Raw genomic sequence first — 24,442 nt, forward strand, 5'->3', positions numbered from 1 at the left:
ACCATTGCATGATTCCCTTTATTACTTCCTTCCCTCATCAGGTATTCCAGATGGAATGGAACTGCGAGGTGGTCGGACCAAGATAGATGCACCGGATCCTTAGTGATTATACGATGGTCATTCGAAAAGATGCCATCTAACGTATGACCTGCCCGATGAGTCGCCCCACTGACTCGCTGCATAAGCCCACAGGAAGCCAGAGCCTCATGTCCTCGGGTCTAGAGAGAGCCGTAATGGCACCTGAAGGCATCAAGACGCAAGTCCTCGGGTCTAGAGAGAGCCGTAATGGTACCGGAAGGCATCAAGACCCAAGTCCTCGAGTCTAGAGAGAGCCGTAAAGGCATCAAAGGTCAAGACCTCGGGTCTAGAGAGAGTCGTAATGCCACCTGAAGGAATCAGGAAGCAAGTTCTCGGGTCTAGAGAGAGAGCCTTAATGGCACATGAAGGCATCAAGGGCAAATCCTCGGTCTAGACAGAGACGTAATAGCAACTCAAGCCATCAAGGGACAAGACCTTGTATATAGAGAGAGAGTCGTATCGGCACCTGAAGGCATCAAGAGGCAAGTCCTCGTGTCTAGAAAGAGCTGCAATGGAACCTGAAGACATCAAGAGAAAGTCCTCCGGTCTAGAGAGAGAGAGCTGTTATGGCAACCAATGGCATCAAGGGACAAGTCCTCGGGTCTAGAGAGAGCGGTAATGGAACCTGAAGACATCAAGAGGCAACTCCTCGGGTCTAGGCACCTTAAGGCATGAAGGGCAAGTCCTCGGGTCTAGGGAGAGTCGTAATGGCACCTGAAGGGAACAAGGAACAAGACCTGGGGTCTAGACAAAGTGCCCACTGCATTGAAGTCCATCCTTGGCATTACTGCTGCGCAGGACCCCGCAGCAATGAAAGTGGGGTGGTGTAAAGAGGGCTGAAATATGGCCATGGATGTCGACAGGAGACAGAAACAAGAGGTTGAAGATTATTCTCGTACTACGAGCAGCAGTGTTCGCATTCCTGTTGGTTCAGTTCGTTTACCTGGTTGCTTCATGGCACCAACAGTGGAATGTACGTTTGACAGAATCCACAACAGAACTGGCCTCAGTATTTCTGTGTTCTATGCCTCACACACCTGCCTACGTCCATTGTGGGTAGGCACTTTGATTTTTGGGCTTGCAGCTTGTGCCAGTCTCCCGCTTGTCGAAATTCACTGATTAGATGGGAAGGGGAGACCCTCAGTGGTGATGAATCTTCAATCTGTATCAGAAGTTGAAGTTAATTTAGTGTTCATGGGCAGTCAAATCCAACTTTGAGGTGGACTTACAAGTCCTTAGCTTGGCCTTGTGAACAGAGTAGAAGCAGGGGTCTGGGATGTCTGACATTTTTTCTCATAGATAAGCCTGACTCTACTCAGCCACAGAAGAAGTGTTGGCAGCTGCTGCTGTACCCATATTCCACTAAGTTGTTGTTTTCATTATGTCTACAGAACAATTGGAAAAAGCTGATCTGTGCTTCAGTTTTAGGCTTGAAGGGATTTGGGGGTGTTTACACATTCTGTGTAAATAACGTCTTTCATATAGTACATGATACTGCACTTCGACCCTCCATACACTATTAACAATAGATGTTGCTGGTATCCATTTAATAGAGCCCAGATTCTCAGCAATGGAAGGGTGAAAAGCAGAGTTTGGTGGGATTTATGATGTCGCCTGCAGATCAAAGCAGGTATCCGTGAAGAATGTTTAACTCACTGTGCCTCCTTGGTGCAGCCCTCTCCCTCCTTCGTAAAGCCTCTATATGTAGCAATGGAGCAGTCTCAGTTCTGCAGCTCCTAGATGTCACATTGAAGCTTGTTCCCGGTTACTCATTGTGTGGACCTTCTGCTGGAGCTGTCTCAACGTTTCCCAGTTGTTAAGCTCTGTCACTGCTGCATTGTTTGTGTTTTTTTAAGCTCTGTGGTAGTTTGCATTTGCATAGCTAAAGCTGGATCCCTCGCTGTTGTACAGACTGTATTTGCCATCTGCTCACTCACATTGTTGCACAGGCACATATACGTTACATGATGCAAACACACCATGTTTTCTGTTTGCAGATGTTGTTGTGACGTTGATTCATCATGGATTTCTTAGAACTCCAGATCAGGGAAAGAAGCCTGAACATAAAGCATCTCAAGTAAGAGCTAAATAGAGGGTAATTTATATAAGAGTATCATCTGATTCCATGGTGTGTACAAGAAACTGCCTTTTTGTATGATTTTTAGACTTCTGTGAGAATGTTGCACTTTATTTATTATTGAATACAGACCTATCTGACTCTCTTCCATTTTGAATTTGGTGCACCAAGAAATGGGGTTGGAAATGCTTCTTAAAGATCCTGTTGCATGTGTAGGGTGGACACTGCATGGCTTTCTTTTCTTCTGTCTCTCCAGTCTCTCACCTGCCAAAGAAATAATTAAACACTTATGCAGGTCAGATGAACACATGAAGACATCAACTGAGTAAGATATTAAGAAATAGCACTGCTAATGCGAGTTGATTCTGTGCATATGTGACCATATTATCTAGGGGGCATGTGCAATCTTATCAGCCCCTCATAATGACAGAAGATGTTGGCTCTGGGATTAAGGACCAGTGAATAAGATGCAACTATGTGACAGCTGAGACTGCCCAACATATCTAGTTAGAGCGACCCGGCTCACAGTGACGCAGCATGCTTGTATGGTTGAGGAAATATCTTATGGTCCGATGTGTCTGCAACCTTATCCCTGTGCGAATGTCACTTGGTGCAGATTTTCCCTGGGACCATAATCTTTTGTTTGAACTTCACTACCCTTAACAATGTGTAGATCTTTCCCTCCCTCGTTTTTTGATGGTATTGAACCTCCAGCTGACCATCATGGTAATAATCTGGGAATCTTTAGCATAAACATCTACATTAGGAGAATCTGTTAAAGTATCAAAGCATAATAAAAGATACCATTACATGCCTTCCAGGGGACCACTGCCAACTTTTAAACATACTTAAAAAAACAAATATATATTTTTAAACGCATCCCCTTTTGCTTTAAGGAAAACGGAGTGCAATAAAAAGAAAAACAAGCTGTCCTGCTCCGCACTCCCAAATAAAAGAAATACAGCTCTCCCACGCGAAGGCACACATGGCGAAGCAAGAAAACACCTGAAAAGGGCTCTCACTTTCATAAAATGAGGCACATCAAAAGATTGTTTTCAGAATAAAGTGGGGGGTTTTCTTTCTGCAACACTCTAACAGATAGGCTTTCCCAGATGTCAAATGAAACAATTTTTCAAATGTTTGTGTATGTATGTGTGTCTATGTGCAAGCAATATTAACACACTTACAAGTAAATGCAACCGTTAAATGCATGGGATAAAATACAAGCAGATAATAATACTAGACGTCCACTCCAAGAAATAAGCACTGTTAAATGCAAGGAATCAGACACAAGGAATCAAAGGAAAGCAAGAAAAGACAAAGAAATATACAAAAAATACATCAAAGGATTATGACCACTGGGGACTTGAGTGTGCACACAGACACACTCACATCACAATGCCAATAATCAGAGAAAAAACATTACCGGCTGCAATAATTTCATCTTAACCCACACCAGACTGGGGGATTCACAGCCGGGGTCAAGAGACTCAACAAGCCGGTAACTGCTACACTGAATATGACACATCTGTCCCTTCAGGGCAAAACAAAATCCCGCTTCCCAATTCAAGAACCCCCAGTTTTTTAATCTCAATGCACTAGAAGTTTCTGAGAAAACCTCCTCCGCGCCAAGGAAACTTCCTGGAGTTGGCCAAGTTCCAGCCCCATAGTGAAGCACCAAAGTGAAGCTTGAGAAAGTAGAAAACATCTTGAAAAGTACAGAAAACAATCTTGAACGTGAATAACCTAAATAACGTGAGTAATCTGGGGGGCTGCTTGTGTGTGCAAAGCTCAAGCTAGACAGAGTCAGAGTTCAAGATGACATGAGGGCATGTCAAAGCCAATATTAAAAACGTCATACAACTTCTCAATGTACAACATAATGCACAATTGCACACCACTGCATATAACACTGCACTCAGAGTACATTCCACACCTTTCTCTCTTTCATGCTTTTAAACGCTCATCCCACACGTTCTGTTCCTGGTAAGGCTGTACACACTCCCACTCTGAAGCCACAAGGAGACACAAAATGAGGTCACACGGCAGAGTGAATTAAAACACGTAAATTCAATTAAAACAATGGTAGTCAAAGGTCAACACGTGGTTCCAATATATAGGAGTTCCTCTGACCCTACATTCCACCTCATGACCTTTGACTATCATAACATATATATCTAAAATCAACTTTTTAAGTGAAAGCACAAATATAAAATGAAGCACACATTGAAACAGTGACATCATAAAATCATGACAAACATTACTATAAGGGTTCCATCTAAAATAATTCATGTATATTCAATAATAACTTAGCTACGGAAATAAATGTGTGATGAATACACAAATAGAATCAAACATGTTAACTCATTAATGCTCCTAGTGTTATAAGTGGCTAATCCTGGAACGTCTACTATTGAAGCAGCCCAAACTTAAATCTGCTATCTAAAATTAATAAATGAACATCAAAATAATTTTTTATCAAACTGAACAGTTTCTCTTGTCTGCAATGCTGGATTTCTTTTTGTAAAACATTTTTTATTGAGAGAAAAACATAACAAACAAGCATCAGCAAAGCATCACAATCCGCATTATCGGTACAGCTGGAGAGATTACAGAAATACATATATACCTCAACGGAAAGTCTAGGGTGTCGGGGGATCGTCCATCACTGGGGCCAATGGAGGCTGACATATTTCTCCACGGTAGGAATTCAAGGGCCCCAAACTCGCGACCATTTCTAAGGGCACCCACATGCTACATACACAGTCTTTTCTCGAAACATTGCCCAATCCAAGTCCTTTTCCCAGTCCTGGACCGAGGGCGGCGTCAATGCACCCCCACCACTGTGCGATATTCCTCTTAGCCAGCATTAGCCCCAGCGCTACCCACTGTGTCATACAAACATTTAAATCAGTTGGCTCCCAAATGCTCTGGAGACACCTACAGGCCCCCACTCGAAGCTGCACAGACATAACCGTGTTAATAATGTCGTGGATTTCGCGCCAGAAGGGTTGGATACGCGTATACTCCCAAACTATGTGGAAAAAGGTTCACAGCTGGCCACATCCCCTCCTGCAGGCACCCTCATCCACCCTTCCCATTCGCACCAGTTGGGGTCCCATTACATAAATACGGTGGAGAAATTTGAGCTGGACAAGGCGGAGACGGGCCGGTATAGCTACGACTCTGGGGAAGGAGACTGCCTCCTGCCACTTCTCGTCATCCATTTCTATACCATCTCTGAGCCATTTCTCTCGGAGAGCCTTGAGAGGGTCCGAGAGATTATTTGCCAACTTTTTGTATATCAGGGAAATGGTACTATCAGGGAGATGGCCATCCAGTACTCTATCCTCCAATGGGGATGATTCCGTCAGTGTGGTCACAGGCTTGAGATGTGCGTGAAATGCATGTCGAACCTGTGTATAGCGGAAGTGCTCCGAGTCAGCCATGTGATATTGGTGCTGCAGCGCTGCAAAAGGCTTAATATCCGTTTTGTCCCACAGGTCCCCTATGCGAGTGATACCTATGAGATCCCATTTGTCGAACAACTTACTCTTCCACAGGTCGCACAACTGCTCGGAGTGCCATAGTGGCGTTGCTAGTGTTAGCTTCCGTCACCATCCCAAACGGGAGGTAGCAGTGTGCCAAACGTGCACTGCATGTTTAGTGGGGCCTGTTAGTGGATAGCGCCGGGGCTTAGAGTAGAGAGCTCTAGTGAAGGTCCCCCCGGAGAGCCACCTATCCATATTGAATCCTGGGTGACAGGGCTGGGCATAGGTGCATTTGTGGATGAAGGATAGTCGTACCAGTTCTGTGATCGTTTTTTTTTTTATTGTAAAATGTTTTTATTTGATTTTACAAATAATCTACTCAATAACTTCAAACCCCTCCCCCTACACAATCGTACACAGTGCGTCGTTCCGATGAAGTAGGAATAGTGTCTACATTCCAGTAAGTACACAGCCTTAATGCCAACAACCCCATCCGGGGCAGGCGACGCTCTCAGCACATATCATAATTGCCACAGGGTAGTATTGTCACCCATCCAGCCAGCACAACGCACATGTCCCCTGACACAGTCTCTATTCCCCTCCAGTGATCCCCTGATTTTTTTTTTTTTTTTTTAAATATATTTTTATTGCAGGAATCAGTAAATTGTTACATAATCGACCAGCATTATAACACAAGCAAAATCTATGAGATACAACCCTCCGTCCTCCCGCCGTAAGTTTCTTACACAGCCAGTCGGCCCACAACCCTGGGGTCGGGCGGCGAAATTCAATGGGGGCTCAGAAGGATGTCGAAGCTGGTCCGGATGATCCACTGTCCGTCATCTGCTTTTCCAAACAAGCCTATAAACCCAGAAAGAAAAACCCCACCCTCAAAACGCTACAAACCAAAGAAAACCCTACCCAACCCCGCCATCAGCGCCCGGTAACAACCGCAACAGGATCTGCTAAGGGACCCATGGGGAAAGCAACAGGTCTGAAAGTGTAATCGTTCATCGGGACATGGGGCGAGCCGCTTCCTCATCTTCAGAGTCGCTGGGGGCGCAATAATCCCTAAGGGCCTGTACTAACGTCTCCCACTCCAACGCTGCCTCCTGCGCCTTCTCATTACGCTGCCTCCAAGCTAGCTGGTATCTTAGCGTGCTCTCCCCCGCCGCCCACTTCAAGAGTTCGCTGTGCCATCGGCTCCCTGTCGGACCAACTCGTGCCTTCCAGTTCCTGGTCACCTCTCGTTTAGCAAGTAGTAGCCCTAAGTCGATGAATTTGCTGGATATTTTATTCTTGGGGGTATGAGGGAACCAGTGCAGGAGTCCCACCGCCGCGTCAAACGATAAGGACCTCCCCGTCACCTCCTCTAGGGTCTTCCCCACTTCTACCCAGTAGGATGACAATCCCGGGCAGGCCCACAGCATGTGGAGAAGGTCCGCCTCCTGGGCCGGGCACCTGGGGCAGTCCGCCGCATTCGTAGCAAAATATCGCCTGATTTTCACCGGGGTCAGATATGCTGTATGGAGCACGTAATAGTGGACCAGTTGAAAGCGGGCGTGGCGTGTGCCCTTCCAGGCTCGCCGCACCAGCTGGGACCAGGTCGTCTCCGGGATCTCCTTGCCAATGTCCTCCTCCCAACGGTTTCTCAAAGTAGTGAGGGGAGCCAGCCCCTCGTTGATCAGTCTGCCGTAAAGGCAAGTGACCGCCTACACCGTGCCCGCAGACATCATCACGTATTGGCACACCGGAGATAAAGTGGGTTCCTCCTGCCCGCTTTTCCAGTGCGCCTGGATCGCTCGGACAAGGGCTGAGTGCAGCAGAAAGTCGCCGCGGGGGATCTCGAAGCGATCAATGAGCTCCTGAAAGGGCAAGAGCGCCCCATCCTCATACAGGTCCCCCATTAGCTGTAAGCCGGTGTCTTCCCAGTTCGCCAATCGTGACCAATCGCCGCCATGGGGCAAGGCCGTCAGCATCCCCAAAGGTATTTCGGGCGCATACGGTGTTCTCAGATGGCCCCGGGCGTGAGCTCGGTTCCAACACAGGCGGACGGTCCGCTCCTCCAGCGACAAGTCCCGTAGGGTCAGACGTTGTCGCAGCGCTATGAAGGAGAGAACATGCCTGGCCATACCCATCCCCCTCCTGTCTTCTGGGCCCCGGAATTCCCGGGCTATCTCCTGGGTGAAGGTCTGGAGCTGCGCCGCTAAATAATACTTTTCAAAGTCCGGCACCGCAAGCCCACCCTCATCCTTCGGCCTCATCAGGGTCTTGAGGGCCACCCGTCGGCGGCCCGAGCCCCAGAGGAATCCGACTATCATTGACCGCAGTAGTCGAAACGTGGCCGGTGGGACCCAAATCGGTAGTGTCCGGAAATAATATAATAACCGGGGAAGCGCCACCATTTTAAGCAAAGCGATCCGCCCTGCCACCGAGAGCGGTAGCGTGGCCCAGAAGTCCATACAGCCTCGAAGTGCTCGAGTGCTGCGGGCAATGTTCCCATCTAGAAGGTCGGATGGTTCGTGATAGACGTACACCCCCAGGTACTTAAAGCAGTCGGGTTCCCATCTAATCTCCCTACTTAGAGTAGGGTCGGGGGTGCCCTTGCGAACCGGGAAAAGACAGGTCTTAGTCCAATTCACCCGGAGGCCCGAGACCTCCCCAAACTCCGTGAGCGCCGTCGCAGCTCCATGTAGGGCGGCGAGCGGGTCCTCTAGGAAGAGCAGCAGGTCGTCTGCATACAGCGAAATGTAGTGCGGGCCCGAAGGAATCCATAGGCCCGTATAATGGGTTCCTGACCGGAGATGCAGCGCGAGTGGCTCCACCGCTAGCGCAAAGAGGAGTGGGGATAACGAACATCCCTGCCTCGTGCCCCGTTCCACCCGGATATTGTGAGGAAATCAGTGGTCCCGCCCGAACCCTGGCCGATGCAGAGGCATAGAGAACCGTGGTCCATCTGATGAAGCCCTCACCGAGGCCGAACCTCCGTAGCACAGTGCAAAGGTAGTCCCATTCCAGGCTATCAAAAGCCTTCTCTAGGTCTACCGATAAGACAACCGGGCACGGGGCATCCACCAGCGGCTCCCCTAGCAAGCGGAACAACCTGCGAATGTTCATGGTCGTGCTACGCCTAGGGATAAAGCCAGCTTGGTCCTCATGCACCAGGGAGCTCATGTGTCCCAGCAGCCTCGAGGCCAAGATACTGCTCAGAATTTTATAGTCAACCGTCAGCATTGATAAGGGACGGTAAGACCCCGGGTCGGACGAGTCCCTTCCGGGCTTGAGGAGTGGAACCACCAACGCCTCGCACATCGAGCTCGGGAGTCGCCCGAGCCTCTTCGCCTCTCTGTAGACTACCAATAACCTAGGGGCTAGGAGGTCAGCATAAGCTGCATAAAACTCCACAGGAAGGCCGTCCAGGCCCGGGGTCTTATTCCTCGCCATCCTTTTAATGGCGTGCGGATCTCTCCCAGTTCTATGTCGGACCCCAGGGCTTTCGCCACATCCTGCTCCACTGTTCGGAGCTCCAGTGGCCGTAAATAATTATCGAGCAGGTCAGGGTTTCGGGCTGAGCGACTGCGGTACAAACGTTCGTAATATTGCCGGTAGCAGCTCAGAATCTCAGGCTGAGTGTACACCTCGGTTCCGTCTGCCTTGCGCATAGATGTCGTCAATGAGGACTGACGCGTAGGGTTGGCCAGCCATGCCAGCAACGCGCTCGATCTATCCCCCTCTGCGATGGACCGAACCGTATAGGCCTTGTAGTCAAAACAGCGAAGCCGTTCGACCTCCGCCGCCACCGCCTCCTTCGCCTCCGCCGTGCGTACCTGTAATTCAGGGCGCCCGGGGCGGCGAATTTCCAGCTCGCGGAGTTTCCGGTCCGCTGCATCTAGGTCGGCGAGGATAACTCGCCTCATGCCTACCTTTTTAGAAATACAGTAACCCCTCACCACCACCTTAAAAGCGTCCCACTCTAACGCTCTCGTGCTCGCGGTGCCGCCGTTGGACGCAAAGTACTCTGAGACCTTATCACCTAGGTCCGCCCTGAAAACACTGTCCTCAAGGATCTCGGGCCGTAATTTCCAGGTGGGCACCGCAGGCGCCCCGGGGAACCAACGAAGGTCCAGCAGGAGGGGGTTATGGTCTGATATGGTTCTGGTCAAATATTCAGACCGGACCTCTGCCGAAACCAGTTCGGGCGAGCCAAGAAATCCGTCCAGTCTAACGTGCAACTCATGGAGGCTCGAAAAGTAGGAATAGTCCCTAGATGTGGGGTGTTGCGCCCTCCAGATATCCGTTAGACCCCAGTGGGTCTGCCAGTCCCTACGACCCTTAGCCATGCGACGAACCGGAGAATCGGGAAGGGGTGGATGCGAGCGGTCAGTGTCCACATCCACTACAGAGTTGAAATCTCCACCGAGCAGAAGGGGCCTGGAGAAGAAGTGGGCCAATGAGCCCGATAACCTGGAAAGGAAGGCAGTCTGGTCTATATTAGGAGCGTACACACAGCAAACGTTTAAGTCCCTCCCTCCCAAAGTGCCCGAGATAGCCACATAACGCCCCTCTGGATCTATCACTGTTTTCGTGACCTGGAAGGGAACCCCAGCTCTAACCCAAATCAGCGCCCCTCTGGCATACGCGGAGTACGAAGTGCAAAAGACCTGCCCCCTCCATCTACGCTGTAGCGCCGCCCCTTCCGCCTTGTTCAGATGAGTCTCCTGCAGCAGCGCCATTTGTACCCCCCTACGCACTAAATAAGCGTGGACTTTGTGGCGCCTGGACATAGTATGAAGCCCCCGCACGTTCCAAGTAACACATTTCAGATTAGCAACCTCAGCCATTGTCCCATAACGTTCTCGCAAAGTCTCCCCATCTGGGTCCCAACAAAGAAAGGATATCAATCATCCCTGCACTGATGGCGGCCATTTTCCCCAACCAAAACTGAACAACCCAAGAATGAACCAAACCCCCATCCACCCTCCCCAGAACAGGACCCAAATAGCACCATCTAGTTCCCATCCAAACCATACCCTCCAACAACCCACTAACCCCTACTAATCCTGCGGTCGCCACCGTAGGAAGGCCTTAAGGGCCAGGTGCGGGCCGGGCGGAGGCAGTGGGCCCTCGACACCCAGGCTACCAGGACTAAAGCAAGCCCAAAACAGTGCCAAAAACCCTCGGGGCAAAAACAGGGCACCCCACCCCCCCTGCCCCGGGAGTCAGCAACAATCGTCGGCACCCGCCACCCCCCCGCCGGGCCCCCTCCCAAAATGAAGTAGCTCACCCCATTACCCCTGTCCATCCAGAAGGTCTTCCACCGATTTCGGTGTGATCACCGGTGTATGGACGCTATCAGTCACCGATTCCTCGGAGTCCGTTGGTGCCCCCTCGTCACCAGGGTCTGCTTCCTCCTCAATGGCATCGTCCCGTGAGCCAGATAGCGCAGATAACACCTCCAGCACTCCCCTCCGCTCCGTCGATGTCTCTGCAGTTGAGGGCCCCCCCGAGCGGCCACGGCGACTCCGAATCCTCCTGGATCGCCGTCTCTGCTCCGGCTCCGCCGCCTGCTGGGATGAGGAGCCAAAGCCATCTTTCCCTGCTCTATAGAGTTCGAGCCAGGCACAGACATCCTCCGGGGTATCAAAGAATTGAGTTTTGTCATCGACAATTATGCGGAGCCTTGCAGGATATAGGAGCGAGTACTGGATGCCCTCGCTCCTGAGCTCGCGCTTGACCGCCAGGAAGGAAAACCGTCTGCGTTGAGTTTCGTAGGTGTAATCCGGGAAGATGTTCACCTGGCTGTTCGCCACTTTGAATGGACCATTATGTCTGGCGGCATTGAGGATGAAGTCTCTGTCCCTAAAGTGCAATAACCGCGCCACCACTGGTCTCGGGGCACGTCCCTGCTGCGGTGGCCTCGCCGGGACTCTATGGGCACGCTCCAGGGTGTAGAAGGAGGATAGACCCTCCGGGGCCACCGTGTCACGGAGCCAGGCCTCCAAGTATGCCACCATGTCGCCATCCTCAATCTTTTCCGGCAGGCCCACCACACGGATGTTGTTCCTCCTGTTGCGGCCTTCCGCATCCTCCGCTCTCTGCTCCAGGGCCGTAATCCGGGATAAAGCATCCTTCATAGTCGCAGCCAAGGTTCGCTGCGCCGGCTCCAAGGTTTTCACCGAGCTCTCCACTTCCTTGACCCGGGCCGAAAGTTTGCCGTGGTCCGCTCTAAGGAGACCTAGGCTCGTCGCTACCTGGGCAATGTCCTGCTGGAGGGCCGAGCGCGTGGTCGCTATCGCCTCCAAAACGCGGTCAAATTGCTGTTTCATAGATGCACCACCAGAACTCCCTGGGTCCCCACGTTCCTCTTTGTCCTGGGTCTCCGAGTCTGAGGCGGCTGGGGTAGTCCCCTTGGCTCCTCTAGGTTTCCCCATGTCGCCGGGAGCACACCGTGCGGGTCCAGGAGCAGGCGTCTCCGAGTGCAGGCTCCGGCTAAGACTCTCCCGGTTGCCGGGCCTCAAGTCGAGTGCCGGAGATCTCCGTCTCCAGGGCCTGTTGGATCTTCTCCGCTTCGGCTCGCGCCACCACCACGTCGTCCGAGGGCACCGAGGAGGAGGCGGAGACAGTCGCCGCCAGGTCGGGCAGGCCCGCACGGCCGATAAAGTCCCGGGGTGAGGGTCACCAACTCCACCGGACGATTTGCGGCGCCAGAGGGTTGCGCCTCCCATGGAAGTGGGTCGGCCAGGAAAAGGTAGCTAAGTGCGGTGTCGTGAGTGGGGCCACCACCGGGAACTCCAGACGTCCGCGTGCGGGATCCACTATAGCGTGGGCATCCGCCCAGTCACCCATCCGAGTGCAATCCTCGTTGAAAAAGTCCGATCTGACCGATATCCAGAACACAGATCACTGGGAGATGGCAGAGCCGGGGGTGTGCCGCCGCCGGCGATGCCCCTCCAGCCTAATGGATCCGGCCAGGGGGACAATGAAGTCCGGGCGCCATGTTGGGTCACACTCCGCAACTCCGCAAACTTCGATTTTTCGCCGGGTCACCACTCGATCAGACCTCACCAAGGGCCCCGGCAGGTTTCCGTCGGGCCGATCAGCAGAATGCGGGGGCTGGGGTGCCCCGCAGCCTCCGATTTACAGGATAATCACGGGCTCAGTCCCGGAGCCGAGCTCTCAGGCGACCATCGCCATCGGCGCCCAAGCCACGCCCCCTCCAGTGATCCCCTGATGTACCCCCTGTCTGCCCCAGCTTCCGCGTTTGACTCCATCCACCTCAACTTGTATCAGCTAACTCCCACTCTACTCACGTTGTCTCCTCATGTAGCGCTTCCTTCTCCCCTTGGCAATCCGACCTCACAGATCCCGCCCCTTCGACACCGTCATGTGTCTGTGCTCTGAATAGCCCCCAAAAATGTTTTGGGTGACTCCGTGGTGGCAGCAATTCATTATAATTTTCCGACTGCATACAGCAGTACAGGATATCATGCAGCCAGTGTTTAACAGTGGGTGTCGGTCCCCGCATCCAGCACAGTGCCACCACCCGCCGGGCAACCAGCATGCCCATATCTACCAAACGGCGCACAGCCCTGGGTAGCTTTTTATAGTATCCTAAAAGCGCAAGCGCGGGATCCAACACCAACGGCACCTCCACTATCCTACTCAACTCCCAGTTCTGTGATAGTTTGGCAAGGGCAATTCGAGGTTTATCATTCCACAAAAGATCCCGCTGGAGGCTCTTCACCTCCCGAAAAATATGGTGCAGGTATCGGGTCCATAGAGTTCTGGAGTGCATACAGAAATCTGGGCGGGGACATCATCTTAAACAAGGCGGCCTTTCCCAACAGGGAGAGGGGAAGAGTCTTTCACCTGGTGATATCTTTGCGCAGCTGGAGCAATTGGGGCTGGAGGTTGCCAGAATAGCGGAGAGAAGGGTCCAAGGAGAGGAAGATACCCAGATACGTAAACCCGTTGGTGCGATACAGTAACGGGCACCCACTCGGTGGGATCGGAGGCTCGCCTGCCACCACAAACATGAGAGACTTGCTCCAGTTTATGGAATAACCGGACTACATTCCAAAAGTTGCGAAAATTTACAGAATCACACTCAAGGACCTCCTGGGGGAGGTCAAATAAAGGAGTATGTCGTCCGCATAAAGGGAAATCCGATCTTCCCAATCTAAGGACCAACGCATGCCCCAAACCATCAAGTCTTAACGAATCCAGGCTGCCAGTGGCTCCAGCGCTAAGGTAAACAGCAGAGGGGACAGAGGGCAGCCCTGCCAGATCGCTGACTTCTTGTTGTTAACCACTACCTGGGCAATAGGCAGGGAGTACAATACCTGCACCCACTGGACGTACTTCGGACCAAAGCCCAGTTTCTCTAACACCGCCCATAGGTATGGCCACTCAATGGTGTCAAAGGCCATAGCTGCGTCTAGGGAAACTATGACTGCCGGTTCCAGTATAGTAGACGTCCTGCTCAATACCCAGTGAACTCTGCGCAGGTTCAGCGCCGTGTTACAGTGCGGTATGAAACTTGACTGGTCCGGATGGACCAAGGTCCCAATCACCGGCAAGAGGCGAGTGGCGAGGAGTTTAGCAAGGATTTTGGGCTTCCGCATTTAGCAGAGATATCGCCTATAAGAGCCACATTCGGTCTTGGGCTTTCCTTCCTTGTGGATGGTAACTATGGTGGCAGTACGCTGGTCCAAAGGCAAGAGGCCCGATTGTCTCGAGTCCTCGTACATGGTTCTCAGGTACGGGGCCAGTTTGTCAGGTTTAAGCTTGTACAGTTCGATCGGTAACCCGTTAGGGCCCGTAGCTTTGCCCAGCTTGAGAGCACGGATTGCTGCCTCCACTTCCTCGTTAGTTAAGTCACTGTCCGTGAGGTCACATTCGACCCCTGACAGTTTGGGTAAAGTAATGTCAGCGAGCAGCTGGCGGGAGTCTTCAACCGGGTAGGGAGCAACCGAGGTGTATTCAGCCTGGAAGTGGGCTGCAAATGAGTCCACTATACCTTGCGGATCTAACAGGGGAATACCGTCAGGACCGCGAAGTTCCGGAACAAGTCTACTTGACCATTCCTTCTTGTCCAACGAGGCCAAGAGTTTCCCGGACTTATCGCCTACCTCATATATTCGGCCCTGAGCTGCTCTGCCTATGGCCCTTTCCTGGTCTGTCGCTAGCGCCCTGTATTCCTGTTGCTTTAAGTTTGAGAAGATGGAGTTTGCCAGTTGTGACGTCCGGTCCCAAATCTGCCTCCAGCCTCCCCACCTCTGCCTCCAGTGCCACCAACTCCTTGTGCTGTTCCTTCTTCTTCCCCCGAGATAGGAGAAAGGGCCTGACCCCTTATCACCGTCTTAAATGCCTCCCAGAGCACCTGGGGGGACTCAACCAAGCCCTCATTTTCATTGAAGTAATTCTCAATGGCTTTAAGGAGCTCCCGCCGGATATGGGGATCTCGCAAATACCATGAATTAATGGGGGCCACTTGCCCCACCTATTGGAAACGAGCGTCAAATGGAGCCATACCGGCAAGTGATCTGAAATGCCTCTGGCAAGATGCTTTATCTCCTGTATGTGGGAGAGTTGCGAAGCAGGTAACAGGAAATAGTCAATTCTGGATAGACTCCCATGAGCCCCTGAATGGAAAGTATACTGGGAGGAGTCAGGATGAAAGGCCCACCACCCATCCGCCATCCCCATGGAATCTAAAAACTTGGGCAACCAGCTGTGCGAACGGGGGAGCTCGGACGGGGGGTGCTGGTCCAAATCTCCAGCGACCACCGAGTTAAAGTCTCCTCCAAGCACCAAGAGGCCATCCGGGATTTCCAACAGCAGCAAACCCAAGTCCCTGAAAGTGGAGGCCTGAAGGACCGGAGGCACATAAATCGAGAGGAAGGTGATAGGGCGGCCCTCCCACGTGCCCGAGACTCCCACATACCTTCCCCTCGCATCAGATGAAGTATCCTGCACCACGAGGGGGAAGGATTTTTTCATTAATATGCCAACTCCCCTGGAGCCCGTGGTGCAACCTGCGTGGTCTAATAAAACATATCCCCCCCCCCTATGCAACGCTTTACATGTGCCTCCGATCAAATGGGTCTCCTGCAGAAGGACAATATCAGGTGCCTGGCGCTTAATGCACTGAAGAACTACGCTACGCTAGATCTTGTCCCCCAACCCGTTGACATTCTAACTCATCAATTTAACCCTACTGTCCCCGACCGATGCCATCTCTAAGTTTGTTGAACATCACAAACAAGCATTGGAAATGCAATAGGTCTCGCACCATTAGAGTTAGTGCTTTTAGAATTGTTTATGGGTTTTTTTTGTAAATGTTTAGCATTTTTGTTTCCTGTAGCCAATGCTAAAGAATTACAAATAAAAAAAGCCATAAACATTTCTTAAAGCTCTAACTGAAATGGTCTGAGACCTATTGCACTGTGTGAGGGTGAGGGGTTGAGGGTGAGGGTGGGTGAGGGTGAGTGAGGGTGAGGGGTTGAGGGTGAGTGAGGGTGAGGGGTTGAGGGTGAGTGAGAGTGAGGGTGAGGGTGAGGGTGAGTGAGGGTGAGGGTGAGGGTGAGTGAGGGTGAGGGGTTGAGGGTGAGGTGTTGAGGGTGAGTGAGGGTGAGGGTGAGTGAGGTGTTGAGGGTGAGTGAGGGTGAGGGTGAGTTAGGGTGAGGGGTTGAGGGTGAGTGAGAGTAGTTGAGGCTGAGTGAGAGTGAGGGTGAGTGAGGAGTTGAGGGTGAAGGTTTGAGGGTGAGGGTGAGGGGTTGAGGGTGGGTGAGGGTGAGTGAGGGTGAGGGTGAGTGAGTGTGAGGGGTTGAGGGTGAGTGAGGGTGAGTGAGGGTGAGGCTGAGGTGTTGAGGGTGAGTGAGAGGTTGAGGGTGAAGGGTTGAGGGTGTGAGGGTGAGGGGTTGAGGGTGAGTGAGGGTGGAGGGTGAGGGGGTGAGGGTGGGGGGGTGAGGGGGTGGGGGTGAGGGTGAGGGTGAGAGGGTGTGGGGTGAGGGTGAGAGGGTGTGGGGTGAGAGTGAGGGGGTGAGGGTTAGGGGGTGATTGTTAGGGGGTGTGAGCGTTAGGGGGTGTGAGCGTTAGGCGGTGTGCGGGTTAGGGGGTGTGAGGGTGAGTGTGAGTGAGGGGGTGTGAGGCTTCGGGTGTGTGACGTTGCGTGAGTGTGTGTGAGGGTGAGTGAGGGTGTGAGAGGTGTTGTTATGCAGAGGGTGTGTGACTGTGTGTGAGGGTGAGGGTGTGTGAGGGTGAGTGTGAGTCATTGTGAGGTGTTGAGGGTGAGTGAGGGTGAGGGTGAGTGAGGGGTTGAGGGTGAGTGAGGGTGAGTTAGGGTGAGGCGTTGAGGGTGAGTGAGGGTGTGGTGTTGAGGGTGAGTGAGGATGAGTGAGAGTGAGGGTGAGTGAGGGGGTGAGGGGTTTAGGGTGAGTGAGGGTGAGGGTGAGTGAGGGGTTGAGGTTGAGTGAGGGTGAGTGAGGGTTGAGGGTGAGGGGTTGAGGGTGAGTGAGGGTGAGGGTGAGTGAGGTGTTGAGGTTGAGTGAGGGTGAGGGTGAGTTAGGGTGAGGGGTTGAGGGTGAGTGAGGGTGAGGGGTTGAGGGTGAGTGAGGATGAGTGAGAGTGAGGGTGAGTGAGGGGTTGAGGGTGAGTGAGGGTGAGGGTGAGGGGTTGAGGGTGAGGGGTTGAGGGTGAGTGAGGGTGAGGGTGAGGGTGAGGGTGAGGGTGAGTGAGGGTGAGGGTGAGGGGTTGAGGGTGGTGAGGGTGAGGGTGAGTAAAGGATTAATTTGATTGCAAAAGGTATGGACCATTAAAGAATTAAGATCTAAGGTGGAACAAATAATACTCAAATAAAAAAATAAAAAAATACCCTGTGCAAGCGTGCTACCAGTAGCAAATTATCAGTTGTTGTAGCCCTTTAGAATTAATGGAAACAGAAATGACATTAGAGTTAACATGACAAGAGCACAAGTAGAGATATTGAACTACAATTTACAATGCGAGAGTTGGAAAGTTCTTGCATAGTGCATCCAATTAATTAGGGCACATTCTGGGGGAGTGCGAGCGAAAGTTGTTGTTACATACTCTCCCTGCTTTAGTGACTCCGTTGGACAATAAAAGTAAATGCATTTCTGCGTGGTATCTCTGAAATCGATGTAGCGCAGACGTACTCTCCTTTCACGTTAAAGTTTGATTAGAGGCACGACAACATGGGGTAAAAAACAACAGGCTTTTACCATCTCTCACATTTTAAATGACCAAATGTTGTTGTATAAAACGGCAAATGCTAGCAGTCAGCGATAACACGCCACCTCCAAAGCCACCACCACTGGGGGACCAGTTGGGCCAGGGGAGGCGGGGCAATAACTGATAGAAAGGGGTCATCCAAGTTCTGGCAGCCACGATCCAGCTGTGAGGGCGGGGAGGTAGTTTTAGGAGTACCAACTTCTGCCGAAGATCCCAACAGACACAGAGGGGGAGGAGAGCGGGCTGAGAAAGCAGATCTGGCCGGGTGAGTTGGAAAAGCCATGCTGGATCTCCACCCCCTCCATACACAGCAGAAGTCTACTTGCCAGTGGAAAGGCAGGGCACAAACAGGCAGCCGCAATGAGAGTGGTCACCTTTGTCCTGTAACCCTGGGGGCTCACACTGCCGCATGGTGCTCTAACTCCACAGAGAAGGATTGCAATACAACAGCCTCCCGGTCCCCAGAGCCACAGGAAGAGCTTACACTCTGCTTGCAGGCTCCCCTCCCAGTGTTAGTGCTACGACGGAAAAATCTCTCCTGCAGCGCTACCACACACTGCAATACAATAACACTCTGTGGATGTGGTTACGCATACACGTCTCCCCAAAGCGTCATATACAGCACGGCGTCAGTGTTGGAATTGCTGGGGGGTAGGGGGTAAGTGGTGATTTAAAAAAAAAAATGCGACACGGCGGGCAGGGGAGGGGGCGGAGCGGGGAGAGGGAACAGACGGAGGGAAGGCCAGATAAGGGGAGGGGGGGGAGAGTAGGAGGAGGAGAGTAGGGGAGGCTCAAGAAGTGAGGGGGCGGGAGAGTAGGCAAGGCAGGCGGCTGGGGGGAGGGGGGAGGAGAAATGTGACGCGACATGGCAGGCAGGGGAGGGGGCGGAGCGGGGATGTGGGAGGAGTGCGGGAACAGACGGCGAGGGGAGGAGAGTAGGAGGAGGAGAGTAGGGGAGGCACGGCCTAGCGGCCGTGCAATCAAGAAGTGAGGGGGCGGGAGAGTAGGCAAGGCAGGCGGCTGGGGGCATGTGCACGCGCTTTTAAGCTCAATGCGCATGCGCATTGAGCTTAAAAGTCACGGGCACTGCAAGGAATCGCCACGATTCCTTGCAAGTTGGACAAAGAGTGGATAAGCCCCCATAGTCTTGCTTGCTCGATGCGCATGCGCATCGACAGGCGAGACCTAAAAACAGTATTGCTCCCTCAATCAATATATCCATAGCCGCTGCTGATGCGATCCAAATTGCAACCAAAGAATTAAACAACCCCTCCCAACTCCCCCACCCTGCTGCCCTGCCCTCTGGGTCGGGAACTGCTCATGAAAAAACTGGCTGAGTGCCTGTCGCCCCGGAAAAATTCAAGGAAGAAAAGAGAAAAACCCCTGTGGGGGGGAGGCAGGGTCCGTCCCACCCAAGCCCAGAAGTTCTACATCATATCCCTACTAAACACATACCCCAGATCTCTTCAGAATCGATTACCACTCGATCCAGAGTCCCAAAGGAGCCCCCCACCCATTCCCATCGCCCAGCCCACACTACAAACAATACAAGTCTGACCACTGAGAGGATGTCAATTCACTGCAAACAGTACAGTCCAACCACTGGGCGGGCATCTTCTCAGGCCGGTTGAATATTGTCGGTGCCACCTCCACCTTAATCTGCCTGGCTCCTTGCACCTCTGCTCTCGACCCAGTCCGCTGCTGCCTCAGGGTGGTAGAAAAACTACGCTTGCCCATCTGCCTCAACCCGGAGACGGGCCGGGAACAACATGGAATACTTCAAGCCCTGATCTCGAAGAACACGCTTGATTGACATAAACAACCTTCTTTGTCGCTGCACCCGTTGGGTAAAATCCAGAAAAAGGAGATATCTGAGTTCTCGTAGCGCAGGGGGGCACCAGCTCTGGAGTGTTGGAGGATAACATCCCTGTCGCGGAAGCTTAGGACCCGCGCCAACATGGGCCAAAGGGGGGCGCCCGGTTTGGGACGGCCTCCCAGGATCCTGTGGGCACGTTCAACGGCGAGGAAATTACTGAGGCCTTTTGGTTGCAAGTGTTTTAAAATAAGGTCCTCCACGAAAAGGTCCAGTGCCTGCCCCAATGACTTCTCCGGAACCCCAAGAATGCGCAGGTTGTTCCGACGCAGGCGGCCTTTGTAGTCATCCAATTTGAGGTCAGTAAACTTGCGGAGCTCCTGGAGCTCCCTAAATGCTCCCTGGAGCTGTGCAACAAAATCTACCAGGCTAGCCGTCGTGAGTTCCACTTGCTTAACCTTTTCGTTGAGCTTTCCCTTGTCAGCTCGAATGAGGTTGACCTCGATAGCCACGGTGTCCAGAGAGGTCTTGACTCCCGTGATGGCGGTCATAACATCTTTAAGCAAGATTTCCTGCTCCTCTTCGCCCAGTCCCCCGGAGCCGGAGTCCCTGGGCGCCTTGGCCTGTTGCGCCTCCTTAGGTATGGTATACCGGTCCAGCTTATTAGACTGCGTGGTCTTGGAACCATGGGTCCCCGTGGTCTTGGCGAGATCCATCCCGACCAGCTCCAAACCGCTCCAGCCGGAAGAATTACAAATGCAGCAAGTTATATTGGGCAGGACGCCGAGGCTCCCCCTGCGATCAGGCAAAGAAGGCAGAGGCAAGGATTGCGCAGGATGTTCTTCACTGTTGGGGATGCGCTGCTGTCATTGACCACTTCACAGCCGGTGCTTCAGCCGCGCACACCACCATGCGACCCACTGCTTCCCTGTTACTCCACAGCAGGACCCAGTCTCACCACCGGCTCCACAGCTCCCTCCCAGGTGTAATGGGCAGGCGCCGCTTAAATATTCCTGCAGGGAAGATTGCGCAGCACTGTCCCCTTAGGCCACTTCCCAGGCTCTCTGCACAGGCAGCAACTTTGTCCCCGTTATTACTCAGGGACCAGGCACCGCAGCCAGCCCCAGGTCACACAAGCCTCTGAGTACTCATCGCTCCGCCAGCACAGGGTCCCACAGCCAAGAGCGGTGGGGAGCGGTCCTCCCCAGCAGTTCAAATGCGGCAATCCGGACTCGTGGTGACGGCCCCCCGCAGTCTTCAGGACCTCGCTTATGGTGTCAGTCGGTGCCCTAAGCCATTGCGCCACCGCTGTGCAGCAATGTGCTGCCAGGAGCGCCATTCTGGGGTCCACAGTCAGCAGGGGGCCTCAGGTCGCAGGCCCTGGCGCAAGTCTCGGTATCCCCGGGGTGGGTCAATGGTAGGGGGACAACAGAGAGCGTCCGACTTCAGGGACGAGCCGCCGCCATCTTGCTTCTCGCGGCCGGCTCGCCCCAGTTCTCCTCTCTGTCTGCCGTACCGGAGCCCTTCCACGGCCCCTCAGGCACTGCGGCCACCTCCGCCAAGCAGTGGTAACTTCTCCGCCCGGGCCACACACTGTGCAGGTCTCCGTTGACTGTTGACTGTTCCCCGGCCCACGGCGCCACCGCCAAGTCTCCAGGTGCCGGCCGGAGCCCTCCTCTGGGCAGACTCGCCACTGGACGTCCCGGCATTAGGCCTAGTCGTAGGCCGAGACGTCCGAGCATGATAACTCCTCTGCTGGGCCTCCTCCGAACCTCGGAACCGGCGGGATGGGCTCTGCTAGCGTTCCAGTCTCATGTTCTGTCGAGGGATATAGCGGATTGTTAATCCGGATTGCTGCGGGATAGGACGGGCGACAGAGCCCTTATCCTACACGGCCATCTTCAGCTCGTGCTCGGCCACACCCCCCTGCAATGCTGGATTTAATAAAAATATCCTCGATCAGCCCTGAATGTGTAAATATATACAACACTCCTACTATATTTAAAATTATATCTTTTTACATTTTTCATTCAAAAGTATGCTTGGTTCAGTTCAGTCTCATTTGAGCACATTCAAAAATAGTCTGTGCTTGGTAAGCTCATCTAGTTGAGTTAGCCAAAGGATGTCCCCAACAGTGTCAGTATGCGCTGTCAGGTGGTCACTTTGGGGTTGGGGGCTCCCACACCCTTACGGCTCCACCCGGACACAGGTACGCACACGCAGGACAGGGACATCAGGTACACCAACACTGCGCAGTATGATCTAGAAAAGAAACAAGCATCACTCTTCTTGCAAAAAATATTGTTAAGAAAACACAAGTTCTCTTTTTAGGTCTCGGAACTGCGAACAGATTGCGAAGCAATCTGTCGTTCCGAGACTCTATTGTAATCATTCTGGCTTTCAAGGAGTCAAGGGAGACAGACAAGCGAGGTGCACGCGCCACCTTGGAACTGGGATCAGGTCGCGCGCGCTTCCTGTCTCCCATGGCTCCTTGGAAGCAGACTCACACGCACGCACACACATACAGACCCCCCACCCCCCTCGCCGCACATACACACACTCACACACACACACACACACACACACACACACACACACACACACACACACACACATACAGAACATCCCCCCTCGCCGCAGCGCACGCACACACAGACACCACCCCCCCTTCCTACCTCATCTCGGCGTGTCTTTGCGCTCCATGGTGACGTTCGCCAAATGAGGGTGAGCACTGGACAGACTGTCTTGCACAAGGACGGGCAGGTGCACAGTCGTCAACAGGCCCCCAACAAGTCACCGAGCGCCTAAGGAGGGGCACCCTCTTTCAAAAGGACACACCGGCTTGCCCCAGTCGCGTGCCGTCCCTGCCTCTCAGATTGCGTGCCAGTGCTCGCGCGCAGCCGCCGTTCACGGCTGCGCGCGCCCCCCGCAGCTGAAGCAGCAGGCCTAAGGTCGCCAGTACATAGGGAGAAGCGGGTTGCTTTGCTAATTGTACCGGTGCTTTCTGGTGCTTAGCACCGGCACTTACCTATCAGGGCCGTGTCTACTGTATGTCACATTTATTCACATGCTATTTATTACCTCACTGACTGTTGCTGTTAGTGCGCCCTCTGTCGGCTCCCAGCCGCTACAGCATTGATGCCGCCCGAGACGATTACTAAGTACCGCTGGAGCGATGAAGAAATGCTCCCGCGGTGTCACTTAACCACCAGAATCAAACTGAGCTGAAAGAATGGGTGACTTAACTGCTGGCGAGCGGGAAAAGAAAGATGAACACTGACTCGCTGCCTAATAGTATGGAGACCCGGGCAGTGGTTATGTGTGTCGTGGCTGTGACCTCGCATCCTCCTCTGGAAGGAAGTGAGGTCGGATATTCAAAAAGTTGCTGGACCCGACTCAGGTGAGTGGTGTGCTCTTCACGTCCTAGCATCCGGCAGCATTACCGGCAGCAGTAACGAAGCATTCTGGTGACAACCAACACGTCTGATTACAAGTAGGTTCCATGCACACGTACACCACCACTGCCATGCACACACAGACACCACCACTGCCATGCACACACGCACACCACCACTGCCATGCACACACAGACACCACCACTGCCATGCACACACGCACACCACCACTGCCATGCACACACGGACACCACCACTGCCATGCACACACGGACACCACCACTGCCATGCACACACGCACACCACCACTGCCATGCACACACGGACACCACCACTGCCATGCACACACGGACACCACCACTGCCATGCACACACAGACACCACCACTGCCATGCACACACGCACACCACCACTGCCATGCACACACGCACACCACCACTGCCATGCACACACGCACACCACCACTGCCATGCACACACGCACACCACCACTGCCATGCACACACGCACACCACCACTGCCATGCACACACGGACACCACCACTGCCATGCACACACAGACACCACCAGCTGAGTGCAGAGTGCTGAGTAGTGAGTAGTGAGTTTCCAGAGTGCAGAGTAGTGAGTGCAGAGTAGTGAGTGCAGAGTAGTGAGTGCAGAGTAGTGAGTGCAGAGTAGTGAGTGCAGAGTAGTGAGTAGTGAGTGCAGAGTAGTGAGTAGTGAGTGCAGAGTAGTGAGTAGTGAGTGCAGAGTAGTGAGTAGTGAGCGCAGAGTAGTGAGTAGTGAGCGCAGAGTAGTGAGTGCAGAGTAGTGAGTGCACAGTAGTGAGTAGTGAGTGCACAGTAGTGAGTAGTGAGTGCAGAGTAGTGAGTGCACAGTAGTGAGTAGTGAGTGCAGAGTAGTGAGTGCAGAGTAGTGAGTGCAGAGTAGTGAGTGCAGAGTAGTGAGTGCAGAGTAGTGAGTGCAGAGTAGTGAGTACAGAGTAGTGAGTACAGAGTAGTGAGTGCAGAGTCGTGAGTGCAGAGTAGTGAGTGCAGAGTCGTGAGTAGTGAGTGCACAGTAGTGAGTGCAGAGTCGTGAGTAGTGAGTGCACAGTAGTGAGTGCAGAGTCGTGAGTGCAGAGTAGTGAGTGCAGAGTAGTGAGTAGTGAGTGCACAGTAGTGAGTGCACAGTAGTGAGTGCACAGTAGTGAGTGCAGAGTAGTGAGTGCAGAGTAGTGAGTGGTGAGTGCAGAGTGGTGAGTGCAGAGTGCAGAGTAGTGAGTGGTGAGTGCAGAGTGGTGAGTGCAGAGTGCAGAGTAGTGAGTGCAGAGTAGTGAGTGCAGAGTAGTGAGTGCA

At 53.0% G+C, this 24,442-nt stretch overlaps 1 protein-coding gene across 1 annotated transcript in view; it reads left to right on the forward strand.

Annotated features, from left to right (window-relative positions):
- Positions 1-24,442, forward strand: part of FANCA (FA complementation group A) — an 850,506-nt gene that overhangs the window by 140,674 nt on the left and 685,390 nt on the right. Inside the window, exon 8 of the mRNA XM_086945786.1 lies at positions 2,076-2,155. Coding sequence (XP_086801912.1) covers positions 2,076-2,155 — 80 coding nt within the window. The remainder of the gene's footprint in view (positions 1-2,075; positions 2,156-24,442) is intronic.

Source organism: Lissotriton vulgaris, chromosome 12 (genome assembly GCF_964263255.1).
Source record: "Lissotriton vulgaris chromosome 12, aLisVul1.2, whole genome shotgun sequence".
NCBI lineage: Eukaryota > Metazoa > Chordata > Amphibia > Caudata > Salamandridae > Lissotriton > Lissotriton vulgaris.